The sequence below is a fragment of the Pipistrellus kuhlii genome, unplaced genomic scaffold (assembly GCF_014108245.1).
Source record: "Pipistrellus kuhlii isolate mPipKuh1 unplaced genomic scaffold, mPipKuh1.p scaffold_m20_p_1, whole genome shotgun sequence".
Lineage (NCBI taxonomy): Eukaryota > Metazoa > Chordata > Mammalia > Chiroptera > Vespertilionidae > Pipistrellus > Pipistrellus kuhlii.
The window spans coordinates 156342-182192 of record NW_023425404.1 but is presented as its reverse complement, the minus strand read 5'-3'; the positions used below and the strand labels follow the sequence as shown (position 1 = coordinate 182192).

The 25851-nt window shown below is 42.2% G+C and overlaps 1 protein-coding gene across 3 annotated transcripts in view; it reads right to left on the bottom strand.

Annotated features, from left to right (window-relative positions):
- RPS6KA5 (ribosomal protein S6 kinase A5) overlaps positions 1-22823 on the bottom strand; it is a 116343-nt gene extending 93520 nt beyond the window's left edge. For all 3 annotated transcript variants that reach the window (XM_036427835.2, XM_036427912.2, XM_045572574.1), the window contains exon 1: positions 22497-22823. In XM_036427835.2, the coding sequence (XP_036283728.1) occupies positions 22497-22593 (97 nt within the window). In that variant the 5' untranslated portion in view covers positions 22594-22823. The remainder of the gene's footprint in view (positions 1-22496) is intronic.
- Between the last annotated feature and the right edge of the window lie 3028 nt (positions 22824-25851).

Sequence of the window (25851 nt, the reverse complement as noted above, 5' to 3'; positions counted from 1 at the left end):
AGATTATTATTTTTATCCAATGAGAGCTGTTTTTTTTTGGTTTGGTTTTTTGTTTGTTTGTTTTAGCAGGCAAATATCTTGGTTTGGCTCCTGTTTCTTAGGAGGCAGCTCTAGCCCAGTACAGATTTTTTTAATTTAAAAAAATTTTATTTTTTAATTTTTAATTAAATTATTATCTTTGTACATATACCATTGCCCCCCCCCCCACATACATGCCCTCCCTCCCCAGAGTTTTGTGTCCATTGGTTGTACTTATATGCATATATACAAGTCCTTTAGTTGATCTCTTATCTACCCCAGATCTCCCTCCCCTCCCCGCTGTAATTTGACAGTCTGCCTGTTGCTTTACTGTCTCTATATTTATCTTTTGGTACTTCAGTTTATAATGTTCTTTATCATCCATAAATAAGTGGTGTTTCTCTTTCATTGACTGGTTTATTTCACTCAGCATGATGTTCTCCAATTCCATCCAGGTTGCTGCAAATGATGAGAATTTCTTCTTTTTTATGGCAGCATAGTATTCCATTGTGTAGATCACATGTGTCAAACACAAGGCCCGCGGGCCAAATCTGTCCCAACAGGCCTTGCAATGTGGCCCGCACCGCGCTGTCATCACTGCACTCCACTGCGTTTCCATCACAATGACAGTTTATGACTGTTCAGTAAACCATTCGGACCGCAATTTAGGCTGGATTTTAGATTTTGGCCCCTTCTCTGATTGAGTTTGACACCCCTAGTGTAGATGTACCATAGTTTTTGGATCCAATCATCTGCTGATGGACATCTAGGCTGTTTCCAAATCCTAGCTATGGTAAATTGTGCTGCTATGAACATAGGGGTGCATATATCCTTTCTGATTGGTGTTTCTGGTTTCTTGGGATATACCATATTTTTCAGACCATAAGACGCTCCGGACCATAAGACGCTCCGGACCATAAGACGCACCAGTTTTTAGAGAAGGGAAATGAAGAAAAAAAGATTCTGAAACAAATAGTGTCCTAAAATATTTTATGTGCATTAAAACCCAACATCACAGTCATAAATACATGTAATCAACCCTGTAAAGTAAACAGCAGCATTTAGAACCATTTTAGAGCTGGGCAAGCACACAGAGACCACACAGAGCCGGGCAAGTAAAAAAACTTTTTTTAAAAAGTATATGTGTAGGCTATATTTGGACCATAAGACACAGGGACTTCCCCCCCCCCCCCCCCCCCACTTCTGGGGGGGAAAAAGTGCGTCTTATGGTCCGAAAAATACGGTATTCCTAGGAGTGGGATTACTGGGTCAAATGGGAGTTCCATTTTCAGTTTTTTGAGGAAGCTCCATACTGTTCTCCACAGTGGCTGCACCAGTCTGCATTCCCACCAGCAGTGCACGACGGTTCCTTTTTGTCTTTAGATGGGCTGCTCTTAGTCTGTTGTATTCATGCTTAATTCAGAAGTCACTCACAGATGTGAATACACAAAATTTGAGAACTCTCTCTTCTCTAGCTCTTCTCCTTCTGAGATTCCTCCATTATCTTCAGGGGTCAAGGTTGGCTGGTTTTAGTTTTCTAGTTTCCCTGGCCAGAGAGACTACTGTGTTTTCACCAGAGTCCCCACAGTTATGGACTGTACTCAGAAGCAGAAATCAGGGAAAAGGCAGTTATTTCCTAAAGCTCACTTCCTCCACTTGGATTGTATTAAATTCAGATTTTATAGTTTGGTGTGTGTGTGTGTGTGTGGTGTTTTTTGTTTGCTTTTTTTTTTGCAAATAAGTTATCTGGTAAGGGGTTTTATTCTGACATTATAAGAAGCAAAAGTCTGCTTAATAGTAGTTTCTACTTTAACTTCAACTACTGCAATAGCAAGTTAACTTCAAAGAGTAAAATAAAATTTAAAAGGTGTATGATATAGGCCCATCCATACAATTATTTATTTTACATTACATCTGTTAGGCAAAGTAAGTGCTCACACATCTATAATAAAAGCGTATTATGCTAATTAGATCAGACATCCTTCCAGACGACCTTCCAGACAAAGCTGGAGCTGCAAGGAAAGCCCGTGTCCTGGGTGCCTGCTGGCAGCCAGAGGGAAGCCCAGGTCACAGGTGCAAGAGGGAAGGAAGGTCTACTTTTGCGCATCCGACCTCAAGTATAGAAATAAATCAGTAGCTATTATATTTAGGAATGGGAGGAATATTTATTAATTATAAAGTTTTTTTTCCATTGTTTTAAAAACAAAACTTAAAAAGAAATACAGTATGGAGTTTCCTCAAAAAGTTAAAAATGGAACTCCCATCTGATCCAGTATAGTAGTCCCACTTCTAGGATTATATCCCAAGAAACCAGAAACACCAATCAGAAAGGATATATGCACCCCTATGTTCATAGCAGCACAATTTACAATAGCTAAAATTTGGGAACAACCTAAGTGCCCATCAGCAGATGAGTGGATTAAAAAGCTGTGGTACATCTACACAATGGAATACAATGCCGCAACACTATAAGAAAGAAGGAACTTTTACCATTTGCAGCAGCATAGATGGAACTGGAGAACATTATGCTAAGTGAAATAAGCCAGTCAGAAAAAGTTAAATATCACATGATCTCACTCCATGTGGGATATAATGAGCAATATAATTTGATAAACAAGAATAGATCCAGAGACAAATGGCAGGGGAGGTGAAATGGTTAGAGAGAAACCAAAGGACTTGCATGCATGCATATTAGCATAACCAATGGACACAGACACTGAGGCAGTGGGGGCTTGCCCGGGGTGGGAATGGCTGGGAGGGCGATGTTGGCTGGGAGGTCGATGTCAACTGGGGAAAAAGTAGACATATGTGAAACTTAAGATAATTTAAAAAAAGAAAAAAGAAATGGCATCATATGGAATCCTAAACAATGACAAAAACATATTAAAGCATGTGAGTCTAGATGCCCAAATGTTCTCATTTCTATGCTAGTATTATTTGCCATTGTAATTAGAAGCCTTCAAGCATGAAAGTCTAAAAATAAACCACATTTCTCTTCATTAAACTGTTAACCTAAGATCAAGAGCTCAAACATCCTAGCAACAATACTAATGTTTATTAGAACAAGACTTAAAATATTTACATAACTTACTTCACACTAGAGGTGAAATAAACATCAGCCAATTACAGAAATCGTCTGCATGTCTGAGTCATTACATGCCTTAACATAGTCCAAAAGAGTATTTTGATCATATGATGTGGAGTCTGCATGCCTTGGACCTCTACTATATTGAGAAATAGAACTGTCCACTGTCTTTCTTCATGCATGAAAGTGAATGGTATTTTATTGTGGTTGTTAGGAGCTCTTTTTCTTGTGCCAGGTATACCTCTGCCCATCTCCTTATCTAGTTCTCCCTACAGGTAAGAAAGGTTACTAAGCTGAGTATTCAATAATACAGAATTCTGTCTGGGTCGTAGGTGGAGTCCAACAAGATCTGGATGGGGTTTTTTGTTTTTGCCTCAAATTCTGGCCTGGACTGAACCCTGGAGCCGAATGGCCATTCTCTTGCACTTCTCCCCTATATGCAGTAGTCAGTTAACTAAGCAGATTCAGAAGCTCTTTGGGGACTTGGTATTTATTCACTAGTTTGCTCTCCCCTCTAACCTTCTAACTCAGACACCTCAACATGCTGGTTCCAGGATTCTAAATGGTTGGGAGGGAAGTAGGAGTTCTCACGTAGGGCTTAAGCCTACACTGCATGTACCAATGCCACTGCAATTTAAGAAGAGTTCCACACTGGTGTGCTGGAAGTTGGCACAGCTTTCATGTAATACTCTGAGTTCCACTGGCAACTGTTCCTTGAAGACAGTTCCATTATGACTTGGGGGCTAAGAGCAGATTGGACGGGCAGAGATCAGGCATTTCTGGATTTCTGACTATAATAGCTTAACTGGCACTAAAATCATACCTCTCAACCTCTATATCCTAATTAAAATGACTAACTCCTTCCCACAGAAACAATGTCTAATGAAAACTCTTCACAAATGCATAAAGTAACAAAAAATATCAACAAACGTTAAAAACTTAGACTAGAGCTATTTAGTTGGGTGCATAGCAGTATGACCATATAAATTATTTTTTAAAACATATTTTATTGATTTTTTACAAAGAAGGGAGAGGGATAGAGAGTTAAAAACATCGATGAGAGAGGAACATCGATCAGCTGCCTCCTGCACATTCCCTGCTGGGGATGTGCCCTCAACCAATGTACATGCCCTTGACCAGAACAGAACCTGGGACCCTTGAGTCCGCAGATGGATGCTCTATCCACTGAGCCAAACCAGTTTCGGCGGCCATATCAATTATTTATATCTGACATCTATTTTGAAGCCCACATCAAATGAGTTGTTAAATATTAGTAAATCTGGACTAAAACAAATATTTTTAAACTTTTCAAGGCCTACTTTAGGCCTAGCTCATGTGGACAGAGCAAGGAAAGACTAAAGCTAAATGATGGTGAGGTTACTGCAGTGAACTAGATGTTTGTTGAGAGGGTCTGGTCTGAGTAGAAACAACTGACAGAATTTTGTTGAAAGGGGAAGTTGAAAGGGAAGGCTGAAAGGGAAGTTGTGGGGTTTCAACACTGATTGGGAGGTGATGGCAGGACATCCTGAGAGGGCTGCCGTGCAGGCCGTTCTAGACAAGGAACTGAAGTTCTGTGGAGAAGACAGAATGCTGATGGGGTTCAGAGCAGGCTACTCTCAAGTAGAGCACCTTGGCACACTGAGTTGTTTTAAGCCAAAGGACTCTGAGAACAGCATGTGCAGGAAGGACTCTCTGACCTTCGCCTGAAGCAGGTCATAAGCCCTTCTTCCTGTGCCAGGTGCCCTCCCTCGACCAGGAGGAAAAAGCATCCTTATCTCTGAAGACAAGGGACACAGAGAGGAGTCTGAACAAACAGGCCTTCTAAGTGTCCCCAGTTGGCTACACTTATCTCAGACCTTTGTCCTATCATACCCCTTTCCACAACTTTCCACTCTTAAGCAAAGCTAATACGAAAATGCTCAGGTTTAACCATTTCTTCGGGTCCTTTCCTTATGAAGGCTCCTGTGTTACATAAAACTGATACTATATAAATTAGTATATTTCTTCTTGTTGATGTCTTTTGTAACAGGGATGCCCATTGAGAACTTAGAAAGATAGAAAAGTCATTTTTCTCCCTTAAAATGCACAAGGATTTCAGGAGATGGGCAATGACTAAAACTTGTAGAAGAAAGGCCCTCAGGAGACCACCGGAAAAGTCTTAATAATGATGAGGAGTATGGATGCAAGAAGAAAAAGAGTCAGAGAAATGGTTAGAGAATGTATAGGACATAGAATCCAATAAAAGACAGGACATCTGATAAAAACAAAAAAAACCAAAAAACAACAACAACAACAACAACAACTGATTATCAATGAGGTTAAACTGTGGGTACAATGAGACATATATAGTATGTCCCCCAAAAATGTATACACACACTTTGAATAATTATAAGGAGCAGTGTTAATTAAAATACATTTCATTTTCAAAATTGAGCTATCAGCTGTTATAGTGTTTATACATTTTTTGGGAAACCTTATATATTTTATCTCTGTCCCTAATTCCTAGCATACAACTCCTCAAGTTTAGGAATCTCCAGAGTGGTGGTGTGTCTTTTGTATGCTAGTGAGATAATTGGTGGCTTGGAGCCCAGCCCCTAGGTAGCTTCAGGATGGGTGGCTGGTTGCTAGAAAAAAACCTAGAACTTTCAGCTCTCCCCTCTAACTTTCTCCCTGCTGGGATTAAACTAATCAGCAATGGCCAATGATTTAATCAATTACCCCTCTGCAACTTGTCCCCTGAGCCCATGCAGCTCAGCTGGCTCGCTTCTTTCACCTCCTTACTTCCACAGGGAGGTGCGGAGGCTCCCGCCATAGCTGCTGTGCTCCTCAGCAGGGAAGCCAGCTTCAGGTGGAGCAGCGCTCCCCCTGTGGGAGCGCACTGACTTTCTAAATAAACTTTTGCTTGTATTTGAGTCTTGCCTCTGAATTCTTCCTCAGCTGGAACTCAAGTACCAAGGTTGCTGAACCAAAATCCGGTATAACTCTACACAAATATTTCATGTACTTATTCCCACTGTAAGTTGAGAGAGTGTCACTTGGGTTTATACATCAGTCTTTTGTGATTATAATTATAGCATAAATGAAATCAAAGCGCACAAAAAAAACCAACATAATGATCCAGCATTAAATCCTATTTGCCACCATCAAGGAACAGGTCATTAACAGCAATACATACGACACTGGAGTAGCATACCATTACCTTGTCAATGGTTTTCTGACTATTTTTTCATTTCAGAAGAAAAGAAGAACAATTACAAAAAGCGACATTGTGAGATTTAGTTGTAAATGCAACAGAAAGAAGATAAACTTACAGCTATTTCAGCTGAAACCAAAATATTATAAGCCATAATTTGTTATAAGTCGAGGATCTATAGAACACCATCAACTTCTAAAACTTAAACATTGTCCACAAAACCTCGTTCAATTTTCAGATTTTCCCCCCCTCTTTGAAACAGTAGCTCATCAATTGAAAAATAAATAAAAGGAAACAAAGCCTAACAAGATAATAATAAAGTTCCTGTTTTTGGTAAAGAAAGGAGTTTCAGTCTTGGCCCAAATTCCCTATTCCTCAATAACTAGTTTCACCTTCCCCTTTCTAGCACCTTCAGTATTGATGAAATCAACATTAACCTCTAATTTCCAAATACTGGTATGAAAAAGATCACATTTATCTTTTTAAAACTTTTCTTTTATTATGATCTATAACAGAGAAAGACCACCAGCAGTAGTGTGGAAGATGAACTAGAAAGGAATTCACATGGGAGACAGTAAAGCCAACAAAGAGGTTGGTGCATTATTCGAGGCCAGAAACAATAAAGGCTAGACAAGGTACTGAATCAGGGGAAGAATGGAAAAAGTAGGTTCCCTTATACCTTATTCACTAATACTATTAAGGGCAACGTGAAAACATTTAAAATTTCTAAAATTACAAAATTATTAGAGGCCCAGTGTACAAAATTCGTGCACGTGAGCAGGGAGGAGTATCCCTCAGCCCAGCCTGCACCCTCTTCAATCTGGGACCCCTTGAGGGATGTCAGACTGCTCGTTTAGGCCCAATCATACTCTCACAATCCAGGACTGCTGACTCTCAACTGCTCACCTGACTGCTTTCCTAATTGCCCCTAACCACTTCTGATCACCGCCTAGCCACTCCTCTGCCAGCCTGATTGCCCTAACTGCCCTCCCCTGCAGGCCTGATCACCCTAAACTGCTCTCCCCTGCAGGCCTAGTCACCCCCAACTGCTCTCCCCTGCAGGCCTGGATTCCTCCCAACTGCCCTTCCCTGCAGGCCCTGTCACCCCTAACTGCCCTCCCCTCACCTGCAGGCTTGATTGCCCCCAACTTCCCTTCCTTGCAGGCCTGGTGCCTCCCAACTGCCCTCCCCTGCTGGCCATATTGTCCACATGGGGGCAGGATTTTTGACCCCATGGGGGCAGCCATCTTGTGTGTTGGAGTGATGGTCAATCTGCATATTACTCCTTTATTAGATAGGATGGAGGCCTGGTGCATGTGTGGGGGCCAGCTGGTTTGCCCTGAAGGGTGTCCCAAATCAGGGTGGGGGCTTCCTTGGGGCGTGGGGCAGCCTGGGCGAGGGGCCTGTGGCAGCTTGCAGGCTGGCCACACACCCCGGGCAACCCAAGAAGAGGCCCTGGTATATGGGGCTTATTTATCTTCTATAATTGAAACTTGTAGCCTTAAGTGGAGGCCTGGACCAGCCAGGGCTGCAAAAACTTGGCTTCCTCTATTACCAGGGGCAACCCTAGCCTCATGCTCTTCCAGCTCCGTGGCTGCCGCCATTTCTGTTGGAATTTATTTATCTTCTATAATTGAAACTTTGTACCCTTGAGTGGAGGCCTGGGCCCACCAGGGTGTGTGGAAAGCTTGGCTTCCTCTATCACCAAGGGAAACCTAAGCCTCCCTCCTACTGGCTCAGTGGCCGCAGCCATCTTGGTTGGGGTTAATTTGCATACTTGCTCTGATTGACTGGTGGGAGTGGCTGGTGGGTATAGCGGAGTGATTGTTAATTTGCACATTACTCTTTTATTAGATAGGATAGCTTTAAAAGAATAGTCAACTAGAAAACTTCATTTCCAGGCCATGCCATATGACTGAAATTAATATACACAAAAATGTGAAGACAAAAATAATTTAGGGAACAATATAGCACATTAAAAGTATTGCATAGAAGTTTTTATGACTTATTTTCAAAAGCAAGTTCCTTTAGTGTTAGTTTATAATTATAATATGATAGTTTAAAGACAATTATGCTTCAAACCAAACTCTAGACAAAGAACAGAACGACATTATTTACACTCGCATGGCTTTCCTTATTCTTAAGTTGATACCTTCATTTACAATAGAAGTTCATGCTTCAATATCTTGGCAAGCAAAAAATTAAACATAAATGATAAAACTCAAACCATTACAGTATGGCAAATTATTTTGGTGTTTGTTGATATAGTTTAGATTATACCTTCCATGCAAGCAATAAAATAGTTTATAATAGACCAAAGTAATATTCCAGAGGATCAGATTTCATTATGATATAAGAAAACAGAACAGCATTTTGTTTCTCTTTAGTTATAACCTCATTTTCCCACTGCAATTCTATTGTCACCTTCACACTTAATTCTATTGTGAGAAAGTACTTTATCAACACCCTTTCCTTTTCTTTATTTCCCAGACTACATGCTGCTAATAGTGCCAATTTGGTTTCTATTAACACTTAAATGTAGCAGCTTTGAATCAAATATCAGTTTGCAATAATGTGTACTTTCAACTATAAACTTTCACAGGGCTACTGCCAACTCGTTTTACAAGAATAATCCTACTCTTTAAAAAGTTAATAGTAACTCAGAGTGAACTATCTAATTCCCTTCTGTGAACACTGGGAACCAGAAGAACTAAATTCATCCTGTCTTGTCCCATTCTTCCTCTTCTACTTCAGTTTTAACTATGTTTTCTCCACCACACGTCTGGGATTTAGAAGAAAAAGGCCAAGGAGTGCCCTGAAGGGAATACAAGCCCTAGAGCTCTACAGCCCCATGCCACTCCCCTGCCGTGCCCTCCTCTGCTTATTTCAAACACGAATTGCGTAACCCATTCCCCTGAAACCAAATTAAGCAATTAACACTTCTAATTGTATGGCAAGGGTATCAGTACAATTATGTTGCCATGTAAAAAGTTTCAGCATCTTTTGTGCTTCTAAACATAATTATAGTGTTCCCTGGCCGTTTACATTTTTTGTTTTATTTTACAACTAGAGGACCGGTGCACAAATTCATGCGCAGGTGGGGTCCCTTGGCCTGGCTGGCAATGGAGGCCTACTGGAGGTTTGCCAGCCCCCTGGCTGCGGGAGGTTGGCTGTGGGAGCGCACTGACCACCAGGGGGAAGCTCCTGCTCTAAGCTTCTGCCCCTTGGTGGTCAGTAGGCATCATAGCGACAGGTTGACGGGTCGTTTGGTCGTAATGGTTGCTTAAGCTTTTATAATATAGATGATTTCAAAATTCAAAGTTGCAAAAATAGCAGACAACTCCTATATTCGTAATCAATTTTTAACATTCTGCCACATTTGTTTTCTCCTACTCATACACTCACACACACACACACACACACTCGAATTCATAATACTTTCTTTTTCTGATCTACTTCAGAGTACTTTGTGCACATCATGCATCTATACCCCCTTAATATTTCAGTATGTATTTCCTAAAAATTTTCTTACATAACCTCAGCATACTATCCTGCAGGGTTCAGGCTGAAACCAGCTCTCCAACATCCCCTGAGGGGTACCAGATTGCAAGAGGGTGCAGGCCAGGCCAAGGGACCCCACCGGTGCACAAATCCATGCACTGGGCCTCTAGTATACCTATAAAAATCTTTGGTTAATCTCCCCCCCCCCCCCCCCCGCCTTCCTCCTTTCCTCTGAGATTCATCAGTCTGTTACATGTTTTCATGCCTGTGTTTTCCATTCCTGAGTTGAGAATCTGCCCCCTGATGGTCAGTATGTGTCATAGCTACCGGTCAGACAGTTGCTTAGGCTTTTATATATACAGATGTTCTTTACATTGTTAAAAAAAAAAAAAAATTAAATGAGGCATGCAAAATGCTTGGCAGAGTACCTAACACATAAAGCTCAATAAATGATAGCTATAGTCATTAGATTAGACACTGAACTAAGACTATGTAGTGGTGATGGTGAACAAGACACAGATAAAGGAGATATTTCAGAGTTAGATACACAACTGGAAGAGCAAATTAGTAGGCAAGGAGAAAGTAAGGTAGAGGAAGGGTCCTTGGCAGGATGGAGAATGGCAAGACACTGAATAAAATACAGAAAGCTGGAGGAAAAGACATTATTCAACTTGAGAGGGTAAGGTACCTGTGAGCTATCCAAATGTTTTACATTCAGTAGACAGTTTAACGTAACTAATAAAAACTCAAGAGATCTAAGCAAAAACAGAGATTTGGATGGTAGTCAAGCCTTGATAATATCTGATTTCCCAATTTTAAGAAAAGAAGGAAGACAGTGGATTACCAACATGTAAGCCACAGCAGAGGGATGAAGGGCAGTGAAAGAGGGAGATGAAGTAGAAACAGCTAGTATAAACTGCTCTTTCAAAAACTGGTGAAAAGGGGGTAACAGCAAAAACTAGATTGTGTTTGTGGGAAGAATAGTTTGAGGATCAGAGGACGGGGAGGAAAAGTAAGTGGAGGATTTCAAAAAGAGATGTAAGAGCACAATCTGACTCAATCATCTTTATTTAATATTTTTGGATCTGTTTTTAATATACTACCTAGGAAATATGTGTTTAGCATCTAATCTGTTAGACCAATCTAATAAAGCTGAAAAATGATTTTTCTTATAAAACCTTGTCTTCTCACTCTGGCCAGTAATTCAGTCAGTTGAGCATTGCCCATTGCACCAAATGATTTCCAGTGAGGGCACATAGTACCTAGGTTGTGGGTTCAATCCCCAGTTGAAATGCATCCAGGAGGCAACCAATTGATGTTTCTCTCTTTTCATTGATGTTCTTCTCCACCCCCACCCTCACCCCCACCCCCCTTTCCTCCTCACCCCCTTTCTCTCTCTTTCAAATCAATAAAGACATATCCTCTAGCAAGGATTTTAAAACCTTTGCCTTTTCTTACTCAACATTACAACAACATAAGCTTCTTGAACTAATTTAGTTTTAGTCAAAAGGTGACAATTGCATGCAGTGAGAAAAACAGCCTTTCCTGTGCTAGTTTGGGTTTTTTCTTTTTTGTCAGGGGAAAATACATATACAAAACAATTTACCAGATAAGCTCTAATTTAGGGGTTATCCTGCATAGTTTGGTCAGCACATACATAACTCTGAAATCTAAAATCTTTAACCCCTGTCTGCAGGCTCCAATTAGCTCAATTCTAGGAAATAAACTTGAAAATAAGCTAAATAGCTAGCACATTAAGTTCCTTTTAACTGCCAGGTGGCAAGCTATTCTGAAGCTGTTTAGATTTGTGGTTGTGCCTCAAACCATGTCTCTGGACAGCATGCGGCTGCGGCAGAACAAGTTAAATTTAATATCCGTGCACTTTAAAATAACACGGCCCACTTTTCTCCTATGGCCTACTCACCTGCCCTTAAGACTCACAGTACTTTTTTGGTGTATGAAACAGCAATGTTTACTGAACCCAACTGATTTTGGGAATACATGATTGAGCCAATATGAAAACTGAGTCAATAAGAAAACAAAGACTTATAAAGGGGTAACAAACAGCCTTCTCCCACCTCACCCCCAATATGTGTACCAAATAAATTTAACTTAGAACTGAACTAAATATAAAATACTTTGAAAAGAAGAAAAAGAACATGATGCTTACTAAGATTTCTGGCATGATCTAGAGAACATGTTCAGGAACTGACCTCTATAGAAAGCACAGGGCACTTCAAAGGCTGTGCCTGGAAACCTTTATCTAACTTGTTCTATAAAGTTTCACTTGGTAGCATGTAAATTTTGTGTCAACTTGTGTGTTTTAACTATAGCTTTTAAAATTTTATATAATTTTAAAATTTTATATAATTTTAAAAGGCCAGAATAACAATTTTTAAAATAATGAAAGTACTTTTTTTTTTTTCTGGAATGAAGAATTGCCTTTTCTTCACAATTCATAGAGAATAAAAAAAAATCCGTAAACTCAAAACTCCCCTATATTCCTGCCATCAAATCTACAAATGCACTTGTACCTTCTCCCTCCTCCCTCCTGTTACAATAGGGCCTTCTCTTATTTAAGGCCAATCTCACCACCACCACCACCACCACCACCACCACCACTACCACCACCACCATCACCCTGTTCCCAGGATCCCCTTCCCAGGGACCTTGATGCTGTGAGCTATCCCCTCCTATCTGTGTAGTTTCAATCTCTCTCTAATGGATCCAAACTAGTGGTATTTAAGCATGTTCTAGGATCATTTGACTTAAAACAACAATAAATAACACTTATACCCCTAAGTCCCCCATTCATCTCTGACTAAGTCTCTCTCTTTAATCACGTGTCCTGACTGGGAATCAAACCATAACCTCCTGATTCAAGGGATGATGCTCAACCACTGATCCATACCAGCCAGGCCACAATCCTTAATTTCTGATTGTTACCTAACCCAAACCTGCATATCCCCTCTAAACTTCTAAAATAGCCTCCTATCATCTAGTCTCCCTTAATCTTTCCTCCTTTTCTTTTCACATCAATGGCAGTCATTTTTTACAAAGCAAAGTACTTCTCTAAAAACTCCTTCAATGGCTTAGCACTGGGCACTCAGGGCAATGCCCGAACACCTCATCATAATCTACAAAACCCTGCATGAACCCTGGCTACCTTCCCAGTCCCATTCCCTGTGATTCTCACGCTTGGACCTGACACCTTTCTTGGACAAGAGGCCTTTCCTCTGTAACCCCGATGAGCCTCGCCATTTTCCCTTCAGGACCATCTGTGCTGCTTCCTTTGGCAGAAATGCTTTATTCCCCCACTCAGCACCCCATAATAACAAGGACATTACTTGAACGTCACTGCTTTAGAATGCCAGGTCACCCTGTTAGAAACTCACAGAATCCTGTACCTTCTTCATAGAGTTTATCACAATTGCCATAGTGAATTCCATGATTATGTCTGTAAAGTCTTTCTGTTAAGTATTAAATGAGGGCAGAGACATGCCTAATTTGCTCCCTGCTAAAACCCAACATTTGGTACAATGCCTGAATTCAACAAATCTTTAATGGATGAAAAAAACCTGTGGCTGTTTGCCCAACTTATACATGGCAAAATTAGGTTGAAAGTATGAATTGCTATGTGCATGACCCCAACTGTGGTGTTTCCTGACAAACAAATGCCTTTTATACCTAAAGGAAAAGCAGGTGCCAGTTCACGGGAAAGGACTATTGGAAATCTACCTTTAATTTTCGGTGTTCATGTCCTCCTAAAGCAGCATCATATTTAGATACGAAGGGAAACATTACCTTTATTACACATTTTAATCAGCTTTTCCTCTTAGAAAAATGGATATAAGTTCCACTCCAGATAACTGATGTGGCTAGAGGACAGAGCGCTTCACTCGACTAACTTTTCCAGTTAATGACGGGATAGTCCACTAACGTAGAAAGCTGCAGGTGCAGGACAGCCCTGTGGGCATGCCCCAGCTCTGTGACACTAGAATTCTTCTTTAAAAGCATGCCTCTATTTTACTGATGTTTCATTATGTGTTTGGTTTTTTTTTAAACCCAACGTGCTATTAATTAATTAGAGACCTCACTTTTTTCCATGTTTGGAGAAATATAAAAATAGTGCAAACACCATATGACAGAGATTTTATTTAAGAAGCAGAACACTGGAGAGAAGGTCAAGTACCTTCCCATATTCTCCACGGCATGTACACAGGTATGTATATGTGTATTTATTTAATTATATAGTTACCCAACCCGTACCTTGGTCCAGAAGAGATTTAAAGCCAATTGCTTAGATTAACTAAAGCATAACAAAAGAAGAAAGAGAAATAAAAAGAAAGTATTGGCACATAAAATGGTACCCGGAAGAGGCTCAGGATGCATGCCAGGCCACAACTTTATGTGGTGTAGGACTGAGATTTGAAGCTTTCTAGCCACCAACTTGATAAAAGGGTTCTGCTCAGAGACCCACTTCAGAGGATTCCTATGCAAAACAGAACAGCTGGTCAAAGCAGCTCAGGCTTGTTCCAAGACCAGAAAGGAATGTCATCTTGGATTCCTTTAGAGAGAACAGCATTGTACTTCTACTAAGCACAACACTTGTCATCATTTTCTACTAAAATAGTGGTATAAATACCTAAATGCTTTACATTGCTATCATATTCAGTTACCAGGGCCTGGGGTAAAATTACCTCTTGGCTTATCCAATCTTAATCAACACGTATTAGTTGCCTATTGCTGCTGCAAAATAATTAACATAAGCATCATGGTTTAAATTTGTTTTCTTACGCCCAGCCAGTGTGGCTCAGTGGTAGAGCATTGACCTATGAACCAGGATTCCCGGTAAGGACATGTCTGGGTAATGGGCTTGATCCCCAGCAGCTGATCAAATGATTCTCTTTCATCATTGATGTTTTCATCTCTATCTCCCTGAAATCAATAAAAATAAATAAATAAATTTGTTTCCTTATGGTTCTGGAGATCAGAAGTCTGAAACTGGGTTATATGGAGCTAAAATCAAGGGGACAGGAGAGCTATGTTCCTTTTAGACACCCTGGGATACCTGCTCCTCAGCTTCTAGAGGCTCTCCTGCTTCTTGGCTCACAGCCCCTCCAGCAATAGCAAACTCCAACAATCTCTGTTTTCAATCACAACTCTCTCTCTCCTGCACCTTCCATCTTCACATCACCTTCTCTGACTCTGACTCTCCTGGCTTCCTCTTATAAGCACCCTGAGTTTACATTCAACCCACTTAGATATTTCAGGATTCTCTTTCTCATCTTAAAACCCTTAGTTGAATCACACCTGCAAGGTCCCCCTGCGATGTAAGGAAACATTCACAGGTTTCAGGGTCTGGACCTAGATAATGCTGATGGTGGTGGTGTCGTCTTTATTCAGATACAAGACTTTATCATTTACCTGTTTGAAGCTACCTAAATTGTAAGGATGCGGTCAGAAAATAGCACTATAAGGCCAAATCTACATAGTAAAAGTAAGCCACACGCCCTGGCAGGTGTTGCTAAATGGTTAGAACATCAGCCAATGCCCTGAAGGTTTGCGAGTTCATTTACTGGTCAAGGGCATGTACCTTAGCTGGGAGGCAACCAATCAATATATCTCTCACAATAATGTTTCTCTCTCTCTCTCTCTCTCTCTCTCTCTCTCTCTCTCTCTCTCTCTCTCTCTCTCTTTCCCTCCCTCTCTCCATCCCTCCACTCTCTGAAAAGCAATGGAAAAAATATCCTCAAAGTGAGAATTAACAACAATAAAAAAAGTGTAAAGCCACAAATGGAGAATTTAACCCAAAGTATTTTTAATAAATAGTTAATAATAGTCACCTTCTGCATTCCAAATAACTTAATATACTACAAAAATATTGTTTATAAGGAAACCTTTGGAGCAACAGTTGCCAACCGGTGGTCCACGGACCACGGGTGGTCCACGAGATCCGAAAGGTTGGCGACCGCTGGTTTATACAACTTTTTGCCATGAACACACTGATTATATAAAAAGAAGCACACCTACACAAAAACTCGTGTGAAATAAAATAACCGCAATACAAGTTCTGTACTAAAAATCAGGTACTTTGCCTCTTTATTTTCCCTGCAGTCACAGGGGAGGATGTCACCTCAATTTTTTTTTTTTAAGTGCGACAGCCACCTCACGTACCACTTTAGAAATATATAAAGTCCAAGAACTTATATGATTTTCATGCAAACAGCCATATCTGAGGCCAAACAGGTATCGCTAAAGACAAACACAATGAGGGCAAAATTCCATTTTAGACCCCATTCATTTTCCCCGGCAAACAAGAAGAAAAGTAGGAAGGCTCATACCTTTGAGGTGCACAGGGCAACGATTTTCAAGCAGGGTGCTGCAAGAATTTATAAAACATGCAATAATTGACTATTTAGTCAGGGGCATTGACCTCTTTTCCCTTAGATTGTCAAATCTAAAAAATGACAACAATACAATAATAGTCGTCTCGTGTGAATGAATCAAAATTACACCCCCCTCCCCCCCTTTTTTCTTGTCAGACTGGCAAAAAAAAAAAAAAAATTTTAGTGTGCCATGAGATGAGAAAGGCTGAAAATCACTGGCATAAAGAGATCTATAAATCATTATGGAGATAACTATGAAAACCCCTCCCTCCCGCTGCATTTTAGGATTGACATCTCTCACTAGTGTATTTAATTGTAGGCTTCAATCAACACATGATAATATGTTAGATGTTCCCTAGAGACATTTTCACCAAGCATCATCTTTTTTTTATCTCATGTCTCCAGGAATCTGTGGTTTCAGATTCTTCCTTGCATTGCAATAGAGGTTAATAGAGTGTCTGCTACAACAGAAGACACCACCTGAGAAGGTTTTTCCCGTTATGGACTACAAATACAAAATATATTTGACCCTCTCTTACTTAAGAGCTGAGATAGTACCTCCTTTGCCCAAGTAGATCATTTTCTTAATCTCTAAAACTAGTGGCAGAAAGTTAGGAGATTTTTCTTTAAGGTCTAGACTCTAGGGAATTAAGCTAGGATACTATCATTAACCTATTTATATTTTTAACCTTCTTAGTGTACCCTATAAAACTAAAGATAGAGCACTCATTCTGCCTACTCTTCTCATGCAAGGAAAGTGTGAGAATAAATGGAAAAGTACTATAAGAATATTCACAGGAAGACACAGATACATATACAGTATTTTCGCTTGTATAACAAAGAGAGTTGTGTTCTCACAGATAACTAAGATTGTCACTAAAATCTTTCAAAGTGTCTTTTATTTTGTTGTTGTTTTGGTTTTGTTGTTGTTGTTAATCCTCACCCGAGGATATTTTTCCTTTGATTTTTAGGAAAAGGAAGAGAGAGGGAAAGACATAGAGAAACACCTATATGAGAGAAACACACCAATTGGTTGCCTTCTGCATGAGCCCTGACCAGGGCCTGGGCCAAGGAGAAGCCTGCAACCAAGGTACATACCCTTGACCACAATCAAACCTAGGACCCTTTGGTCTAAAGGCTGACACTCTATCCACTGAGGCAAACCAGGTAGGGCTCAAAGTGTCTTAACGTAAATCGTTATGTTCCTAAGGAGCTAATTATAAATTAAATTGCTATAAATAGAGTCATATTAAAAAAGCACCAGGTAACTTACTTTCAATGGGATTCAATTGTGAATCTTTGGTAAAAGAAAATTATCTTTTAAAGTAAATCCCCACTCCTCCTGACTTTTGTCTATATCAACATTTCCATAGTAATCCAAATATTAAAAAAAAAAAACATACAGGGTGGGGCAAAAATAGGCTTACAGTTGTTTCGTATGGAAAATTATACAATAACTAGCGGCCCAGTGCATAAGAACTCATGCACTGGAAGGGGGGAGTGGGAGGATCCCTCAACCCGGCATGCCCTCAGAGGTGAAGGCAACTCCCCCAATCACACCTGTGCTGCTGCCACTGCCGGCAGCACAAGTCTCGGCTGGCCCTGGTTACCTGAGCCTCAGGTGGCTCTGAGGCTTGCCTTGGGCATCGACTGAGCAACCGCCTACCCAGGACCCTTCAGTCTGTAGGCCAACAACACAATATCTACTGCACCTCGGGCTGACCCTAGGCGGCTGGGCAGTTGCCATCCAAGGCTTGCCTGTGCCTTGGGCCAGAACTGGATGGCTGGGGGATTGAGGGCGGGTCCAGCCACACCCCATGCAGGACTTGCAGATTCCAGTGGGGCTGAGGGGACTGGGTGTTGCCATCTTCTGGCTATGGGCGCCACCATATTTGTGAAGGTGTGAGAGTCTATTTGCATATTCCCTCTTTATTAGAGAGGATAAATAATAATACAAGAATAAACTCTGGCCGAAACTGGTTTGGCTCAATGGATAGAGCATCGGCCTGCGGACTGAAAGGTCCTGGGTTCGATTCCGGTCAAGGGCATGTACCTTGATTGTGGGCACATCCCCAGTAGGGGCTATGCAGGAGGCAGCTAGTCAATGATTCTCTCTCATTGGTGTTTCTAACACTCTATCCCTCTCTCTTCCTCTGTGTAAAAAAAAAAAAGAATAAACTCTGTGTTTCATGTACTCCCAGCTGCAAACCTACTTTTGGCCCCAGCTTGTATATCTGACAAGAGACTTGTATGTAGAATATTTAAAGAACTCTCACATCTCAATAATTAAAAGACAAATGAACCAGTTGAAAAATAGGCTAAGGATTGTAATAGACCATTCCCCAAAGATATGCAAATACCGATAAGCACATGAAATGATGCTCGATATCATTAGTCATGATGGAAAAACACGTCAAACTATCAATACCACTTCACACTCACTATGATGGCTATAAGGAAAAAGACAGACAATAACAAGTGTTGACAAGGATATGGAAAAATTTGAGCCACTATACATTATTTATGGGACTGTAAACTAGTTCAGCTACCTTGGAAAACTTATAAACACAGACTTACCATGTAATGCAGTAATTTTACTCTTAGTATCTACCTAAGAGCAATGAAAACACAGGTCCACAAAAAAACTTGTACACAAATGTACAGAGCAGCATTATTCACAAAAGCCAAAGGTGAAAATAACCTAAATGTCAATCAACTCTTGAATGGATACACAAAATATGGTATAGCCATACAATTGAATACCACCTGTCAATTTAAAAAAGGGTAGTGCTGATACATGCTACAACATGGAGGAATCTTGAAAACACTGTGTTCTGTAAAAGAAGCCAGTTGTAAAGACCACATATTGTAAAATTCCATTCCATTATATTATCCCTAGGTAAATACATAGAGAAAGTAGAATTACTGGTTGCCTAGGGCTGGGGATGGGTGGTAGGAATGTAGAATGACTGATATAAATAGGTAAGACGTTCCTTTTTTAAAGTGATGGAAACGGTCTAAAATCAGATTGTGGTGATGGCTGTATAACTATAAATATACTAAAATTCACTAGATTGTACACTTAAAATAAGTAGATTTTTATATTATGTAACCTAGAGGCCCAGTGCATGAATTTGTGCACAGGTGGGGTCCCTTGGCCTGACCGGGATGGGCCTTATCAGGGCCACAGGAGGTTGGCTGTGGGAGCACACTGACCACCAAGGGGCAGCTCCTGCATTGAGCATCTTCCTCCTGGCGGTCAGCGTGTGTCATACTGACCCTCATTCAGTTGTTCGGTCGCTTAGACTTATATATAGACACCTCAAAAAAAGCTATTTAACTTAAAAAACATCGTGGCTTCCACCTGTTGCCTCGGCTTCATCTGGAAGGAGGTTCAGAATGACATCCAGGCTGCCCGGTTTAATTAGCATAATATGCTCTTATTATTACAGATGATAATGTATCCTAATTACTGGTTTACATGGTTTCCACCCCTAAAATCAGAGAGCAAAACATTTTCTTAGTCATTTTTGGGATCATCAGTACCATCTAGACTAGAAAACAAAGTGCTCAAGAAACGCAGGTTTAACAGGTCTAATCAATTCTTTACTCTTCACTCTTCAGCTTTTATAGTCACTGTCATCAATTTATCAACCACCTAATATATCCAAGGCACTGGAAATACTTAGACTTGTCCTGGTTTTTCATCCATTCAATGAATTCATTCAACACATGAATACTTACCACATACCAGGGGCTGAAAATTGACATGGGATATGTTCAAAGAACAAGGTCTCAAGGACCTTACAGGATCGCACAGACAAGTAAATTGATTGTACAGCGTGTGTGTTAGATGTTATTAAAGAGATATGTGCAGGCTGCTGAAGAGCAGCAGGGATGATGTGGAGTTCACACGCTACTCCAGAAGACATGCACAGAAAAAGATGATAGCCTGGCACTGTGACACAGCCTGTGCACCCAATGAGTAGTCTGTTTTCCAAGTTACACTGAATTAATTCACACTTAAAGAAAAGATACTGTTATGGAATGATTTTCAGGTTTTCATTCAACCAACATCTCCTCAGTGCCAAGTAACCCATGTAGCACTTTTCCAATGGGGTCTTATTCACGTTTCACGTTTTGTAGATGAGAGAAGTGAGTCTGAAAGAGTGAAGAGACTTGTCGAAGGCTACACAGCGAGTCAGCAGCAGAGCTGAGATTTAGAGTGAAGTCTTCCAATCCCATGTCCAGGTATACTACACGACTTTAGGCTACAAAACTGAAACCATTTCCATGTCTTGCATGTGATTTTAATGCCTTTTCACTCATCCTGTGGCACACAATACAGCTTTTGGGCACAAATGGGCAATCACCAACTGCTGACTTGATATGGCTAAATCCTTGTCCACATTTTGAGAAGCAAGGGACCACTGTCAGATCAGATTACTCTGTCGCCTATGTGGCACCATGGGCCAACAGGGGCACAGTTGGCTGAAGATGCGTGAATTTTTCAAGTCCTATTTTAGCAGTGTTTTTGACCACTATATCCGGTCAGTCCTTCCAATGTTCGGCAAGGAATCAAAACGAACTGTTCATTTCCTTTGACAGTTAACAGCACTAATGAATTCAGCACAATCTCACCATCCATCAGAAAAATTTCTGAAATGCAAACTTAAAGCTGGTGATTCACACAGTAGAGAAAGGGAAATAAAGCAGTACTCATTGTTTTCGACAAAACTGGCATTGTTTGCAAAACCCAGAAACTGAGCAGTTGGTTGACGACTAATAAGTAGGTTGCTCTTTGGTCATTTAAGCAAAAAGCTGCTTGTTGTACCACGGTCAATGGCTGAGGAGCATTATGAATTCAAGTAGCTTTTGCTGTACAGAACAATCCTACACATAAAAATCAGCAAATCATTATGTAAGGTACGAAAGAGAAATTGAAAATCTTCACACTAGAAAGCACATAACACTGAGCCTGGCACAAATCAGATATTAATATTGAATAAGCCTACTGAATGAATATTTTCATAGACATTTGAAAACATCAGTTGTCTATTAAATTGAGAGAGTTAAATCAAACCAGACAAACCTACACAGGTGAGGTTAGGAACTCAGATTATAGAGTAACTGGCTCAAGATACATAAACTCACAAAAATGTATGTGATAAGCAAGCACCCATTTGACATCCTCTTAAATTAAGTCGCCACACTGGCGCACGGTGGAAGGCTGACAGGCAATCAAATTAGAAATAACGAAAACTAAAAGAACTGGGACGGATCTAACTTTAAAATCTGTTCCAAGCAGCAACAAGGTGAAACCTATACTATACAACCAGTGTCTACACAATGAAAGAATACCCTGATAGGCCCACGAAGCTGAATCAAAAACCTTTATAAACGTCCACGAGAACATTGAACAGTAATAATGAACAACTTCTTCAAGTAGTATCTGTTCAGAAATTGGGGTGGGGGGGGGGGCGGATCTCTAATTACGAGACTGGGCTCCACAAATATAAATCTCAACTTGCTGATTTCGTCCAGATAACTATTTCCTAAGGTGAACAACCGAGACCCACACAAGGAATCAAGTACAGTAATTCAAGTGTCAAGCTTGGGACAACTCCAGCGATCTCAAATCTTAGAACATAAAGCGCTTCAGCCGGCTAGTGCCTCGGTTTGAGAGCCTTCATCGCAAGAGACCTTTGAAAGAAACCCAAGGCCAAGGATAGGTTTTTCACGATCATTGCAAATAAAAGCATGCCGTCCCCTGAGCCCGCGATCCCTCTTCCTCTCACTAAGGGACTGCACCCGTGAAAAGCCACCCTTTTATCTGGTCCAGGGGCTGATGCCACACACCCGCGCCGGGACCACCTCCTGCAAAGCAGCGGGGTGGAGAAGTCACCCTCCAAAACAAAGCAGTGTTCACCGCACCCCGAGGAAGGCGCACCTTTTACCCCAAACAGGATGCCGTGACAGCGGTGTCACCTGTGCGGGGAGGGGGAAAAGGGGCCCCGAGACATCCCCGCAGACCAGTGCCAACAGGCAGCGATCAGCTGCCCCGCGGGCCCTGACGTCCAGCGCCAGCCATCCTTCCCCAGCTCCGCTCGGAAAACTTTCGGACCTCCCCCCCCTGGGCGCGCCCCTACCTCCCGGGACCCCCTACCCCCCTGTCTCCTCTGCTCCCCCCCCCCTGTACCCGCGAGGCCCCGCCCCGGCCCCGCGCCCCCCACCCCCCCCCACTGGCACCCGCGTGCCCTCCGGGCGCGCCCCCGCGCGGGACCGGCCGGCAGAGGGCGGGGCCGCTCACCGGTCCGCAGCTCGTGCTTGACAGTGAGGAGCTGCTCTCCCGCGGCGGCGCCGCCGTCCCCGCTGGTGCCCGCGCCGCTGCCGCTCTCCTCCTCCATCTTCTCCCTTTCGGATCCCGCAGACTTCTCCGAGGGGACGCGGGGAGGCGACGGACGCCCGGGCCCCTCACGGCCCCCGCTGCAGCCCCAGGAGCCCGGGCGCGGCGGCTCCACAACTCGGACGCTGAGCGGAGTCTCTTTCCCGCTCTGGCCGCGCAGCTCCTCGCTCCTCCGCCTCCTCCCCCTCCAGCTGGCACCGCTAGTACCGCGCAACCAACCCGCCCCGCGCTCCTCCGCCTCCTCCTCCTCCTCCTCCTCCTCCCCCCGCCCCGCCGGCTGCCCCGCCCACAGCCAGCAAGGTACCGTAGCCACTCGAGCCGCCGGCGTTGATTGGGCCCAAGGCGCGCGCATCTCTGGGAGGCGACTCCTATTGGACAACCCGCGGTGACGCCTCAGCACGCGCCCCGCCCCGGCTCCTCGAATTGTTGTTGCTTGGCGGGGAGGCAGCCCATGCAGGAGCGCGGCTGCTCCGATTGGTGCGATCCGAGGGCTTGCCCCGCCCACTTCCCCCGGTGCGCACGCGCAGTCAGGATCTTCCTTTCCCTTCTCTGACCTCCCCAGAACGGTCACGCCCCCAACCCCCCGCAGCTTCTATCTGTTAGTAAACAGTGTCTAGTAGCCAGGAGGCGCTCGGGGTGTGTGATTGGCTATTGCTGAAAGAGGCGGGAAGGCTCATTGGAACGTTTGGTCCGCCAATCACGGTGGACAGAAGAGGGGGCTCCCTGAGGGTATCACTTCTCACGCACGTGTTTGCAGGACGAACCTAGGATCCTTGGTACTCCGCAGGGGTGTGTGATCGGCGGGAAGACAGCGTTCCTTAAAGGTAGTGAACCCTAAACAAGTGAAGTGGAATGTGTGCTTACATGCAGGGAGTTCTTAGCAAAAAAGCCTTCCCCAGCTCTAGATGAGGACTTTTGCAAAGGATACACATTTGCATTTTGTACAAGACACTTTAGTAGGCACGAAGAGGATGCAGAGGTTAATAAAGTAAAATATAACCCCTCTTCCCAAGCAGTTTTCAATAGAATATGAGAAAAACAGATCATCTGTGTATATACACAGGAAGCTAAAAAGCAGAATTTGAAATAAAATAGTCATACAAACAGAGAATCGAATTGATGGCAATAATTATTCTCAGTTAGAAATGCTGGGGAAGGCTTTTAGGGTGAGGAGGCATTTGAGATTACCAATTTAAAGGATGGGAACAATGGAAATACCAGAAACAGACATTTCATAGAAATGATAATTGTGACCGTGTGGTGAGCCAGCAAGGCCATGGCATACTCAGCCCAACGTTGGGTGCCATATGTGCCGAACCAGTTCAGCCAGGTTCAGTGAGGAGCTTAAGAGGGGGCAGTGAAGGATTGAGAAAAGACAGACAAGAGAAAAAAAGCTGGGTCTGGGTGGGACGCTGTCGTCTCTGATGGAGAGATAGCGACAATGCCATAGACTACAAGCCAAGTCTTTATTTTATAGCCAGATTCCATGAGGCAAAGTAAGGGCATGGTACCTACAACATTCTCCTGGCTTTTGAATCTACTCAATTACATGCACCTGAACTCTATCAAGCCCACATCACTTAGCCACGTGGGACCACACGTTCGGACCATAGGTCCGAAGCTTACAACCATAGCCTTTGGGTATAATTGTGCTGGGAGGGCTTTGCCCTCCAAGCTAGGACTTGCACGCAGCTTTGCCATGAGAGGACTGTGCCCTCTCATTAGTCCGAAGCTTGAACCTGTCCAAACACTGTAGCTGCTCTCCACATGAGCATCAACCTGAAGATAGCTAAGGCTGGTGAAATGTGATGTAAAGGATACAGCTGAAAAGGTGGAGGACGTTGATTACCATGCTAAGCGATGAATATTTTACTTAGTTCAAATGTTTCAACCATTTAAAACATTGAGAAGGATGGACCAAAGGGAGAAGGAGAAAGATAGCAGGGCGAGAATACCGTTTCAAGGATAGAATTTGTGGGACCTAATTTCTGGCAGTGGACATGAGAATGGACAAAGGAGAGAGAATTAAAGAGGGATACTTGGACATCATTCACATAGAAGTGTACTTTTAAACTAAGCATGGATTAGATCAGAAGTCAGCAACGTTTTTCTGTAAAGGACCAAATAGTAATTATTTTAGGTTTGCTAACTATGTGGTCTCTTTCACAACTACTCAACGCTGCTATTGAAAGCAGTCATCAGCACTAAGTAAACTAATGGATATATCTGTGTCCCAACAAAACTTGATTTATCGACATTGCAATTACATGTCACATAATTTTCACGTGTCATAATATATTCTTATTCTTTTCAACTGTTTAAAAATATAAAAACTATTCTTAGCTCTTGGGCCATTAAAAAACAAACAGGCAGTAAACCAGATTTAGCCGCAGGCCATAGTTTGCAGACTCCAGGGTTAGATCGCCAGGGAAGATTAAGCAGAGAAGCCTCCCAGTCCCTTCCAGTTGCCCTCAGCTGCCTGGGCTTATCCACCTGAAACATTTATCCCAGCGATTTTCAACCTTTCTCATCTCATGGCACACATGAACTAATTACTAAAATTCTGCAGCACAGCAAAACATATATTTTTTGCCAATTTGACAAAAAATAGATATTTTTTTAATTCATTCAAACCAAATGGCTATTGTTGGTGGTGTCATTTTTTAATTTGACAGTCTAAGGGAAAAAGGGCAGTGCCCCTCACTAAATAGTCAGGTATTGGGTGTTTTTTAAATTCTTGTGGCACACCAGTTGAAAATCGCTGCACTGAAACCATGACTGGCTACTTACTTGTCTTTCTCCTCCACAAGTAGCGTGCTATCTGTAGCTAGGGGATGAGGTTGTACAATTGTTCATGTGTTCACTGAATCATTTTTACACCAATTATATACCAGGTACTGTGGTAGATACCAGAGGCACAGCGGGAGCAAAACATGCAATCCTTGCACACATAGAGTCTAGGAATTGAAAGAAATGCTAAGTCGTTACATAAGGAAATATAAACTTTCCATTGTGATCATGCTGTAAAGGAAAATTACAGGGTGCTACAATAGAATTTATCAGGGTCCTCATTTCAGTGAGGGGAACTTGAAGATCTTTATAAGGAAGTACTATTTCAACTGATTATTAAAGATGAGTAGGTTTTAACCAGGATGTGGCAGAGACTGGCCTGATGCTCACCAATCTCATTTCCTCTTCCTGGACACACAGGAGAAATATAATTTTTTTTTCCTTTACAGTTAAGCTAGAGTCATGTGAT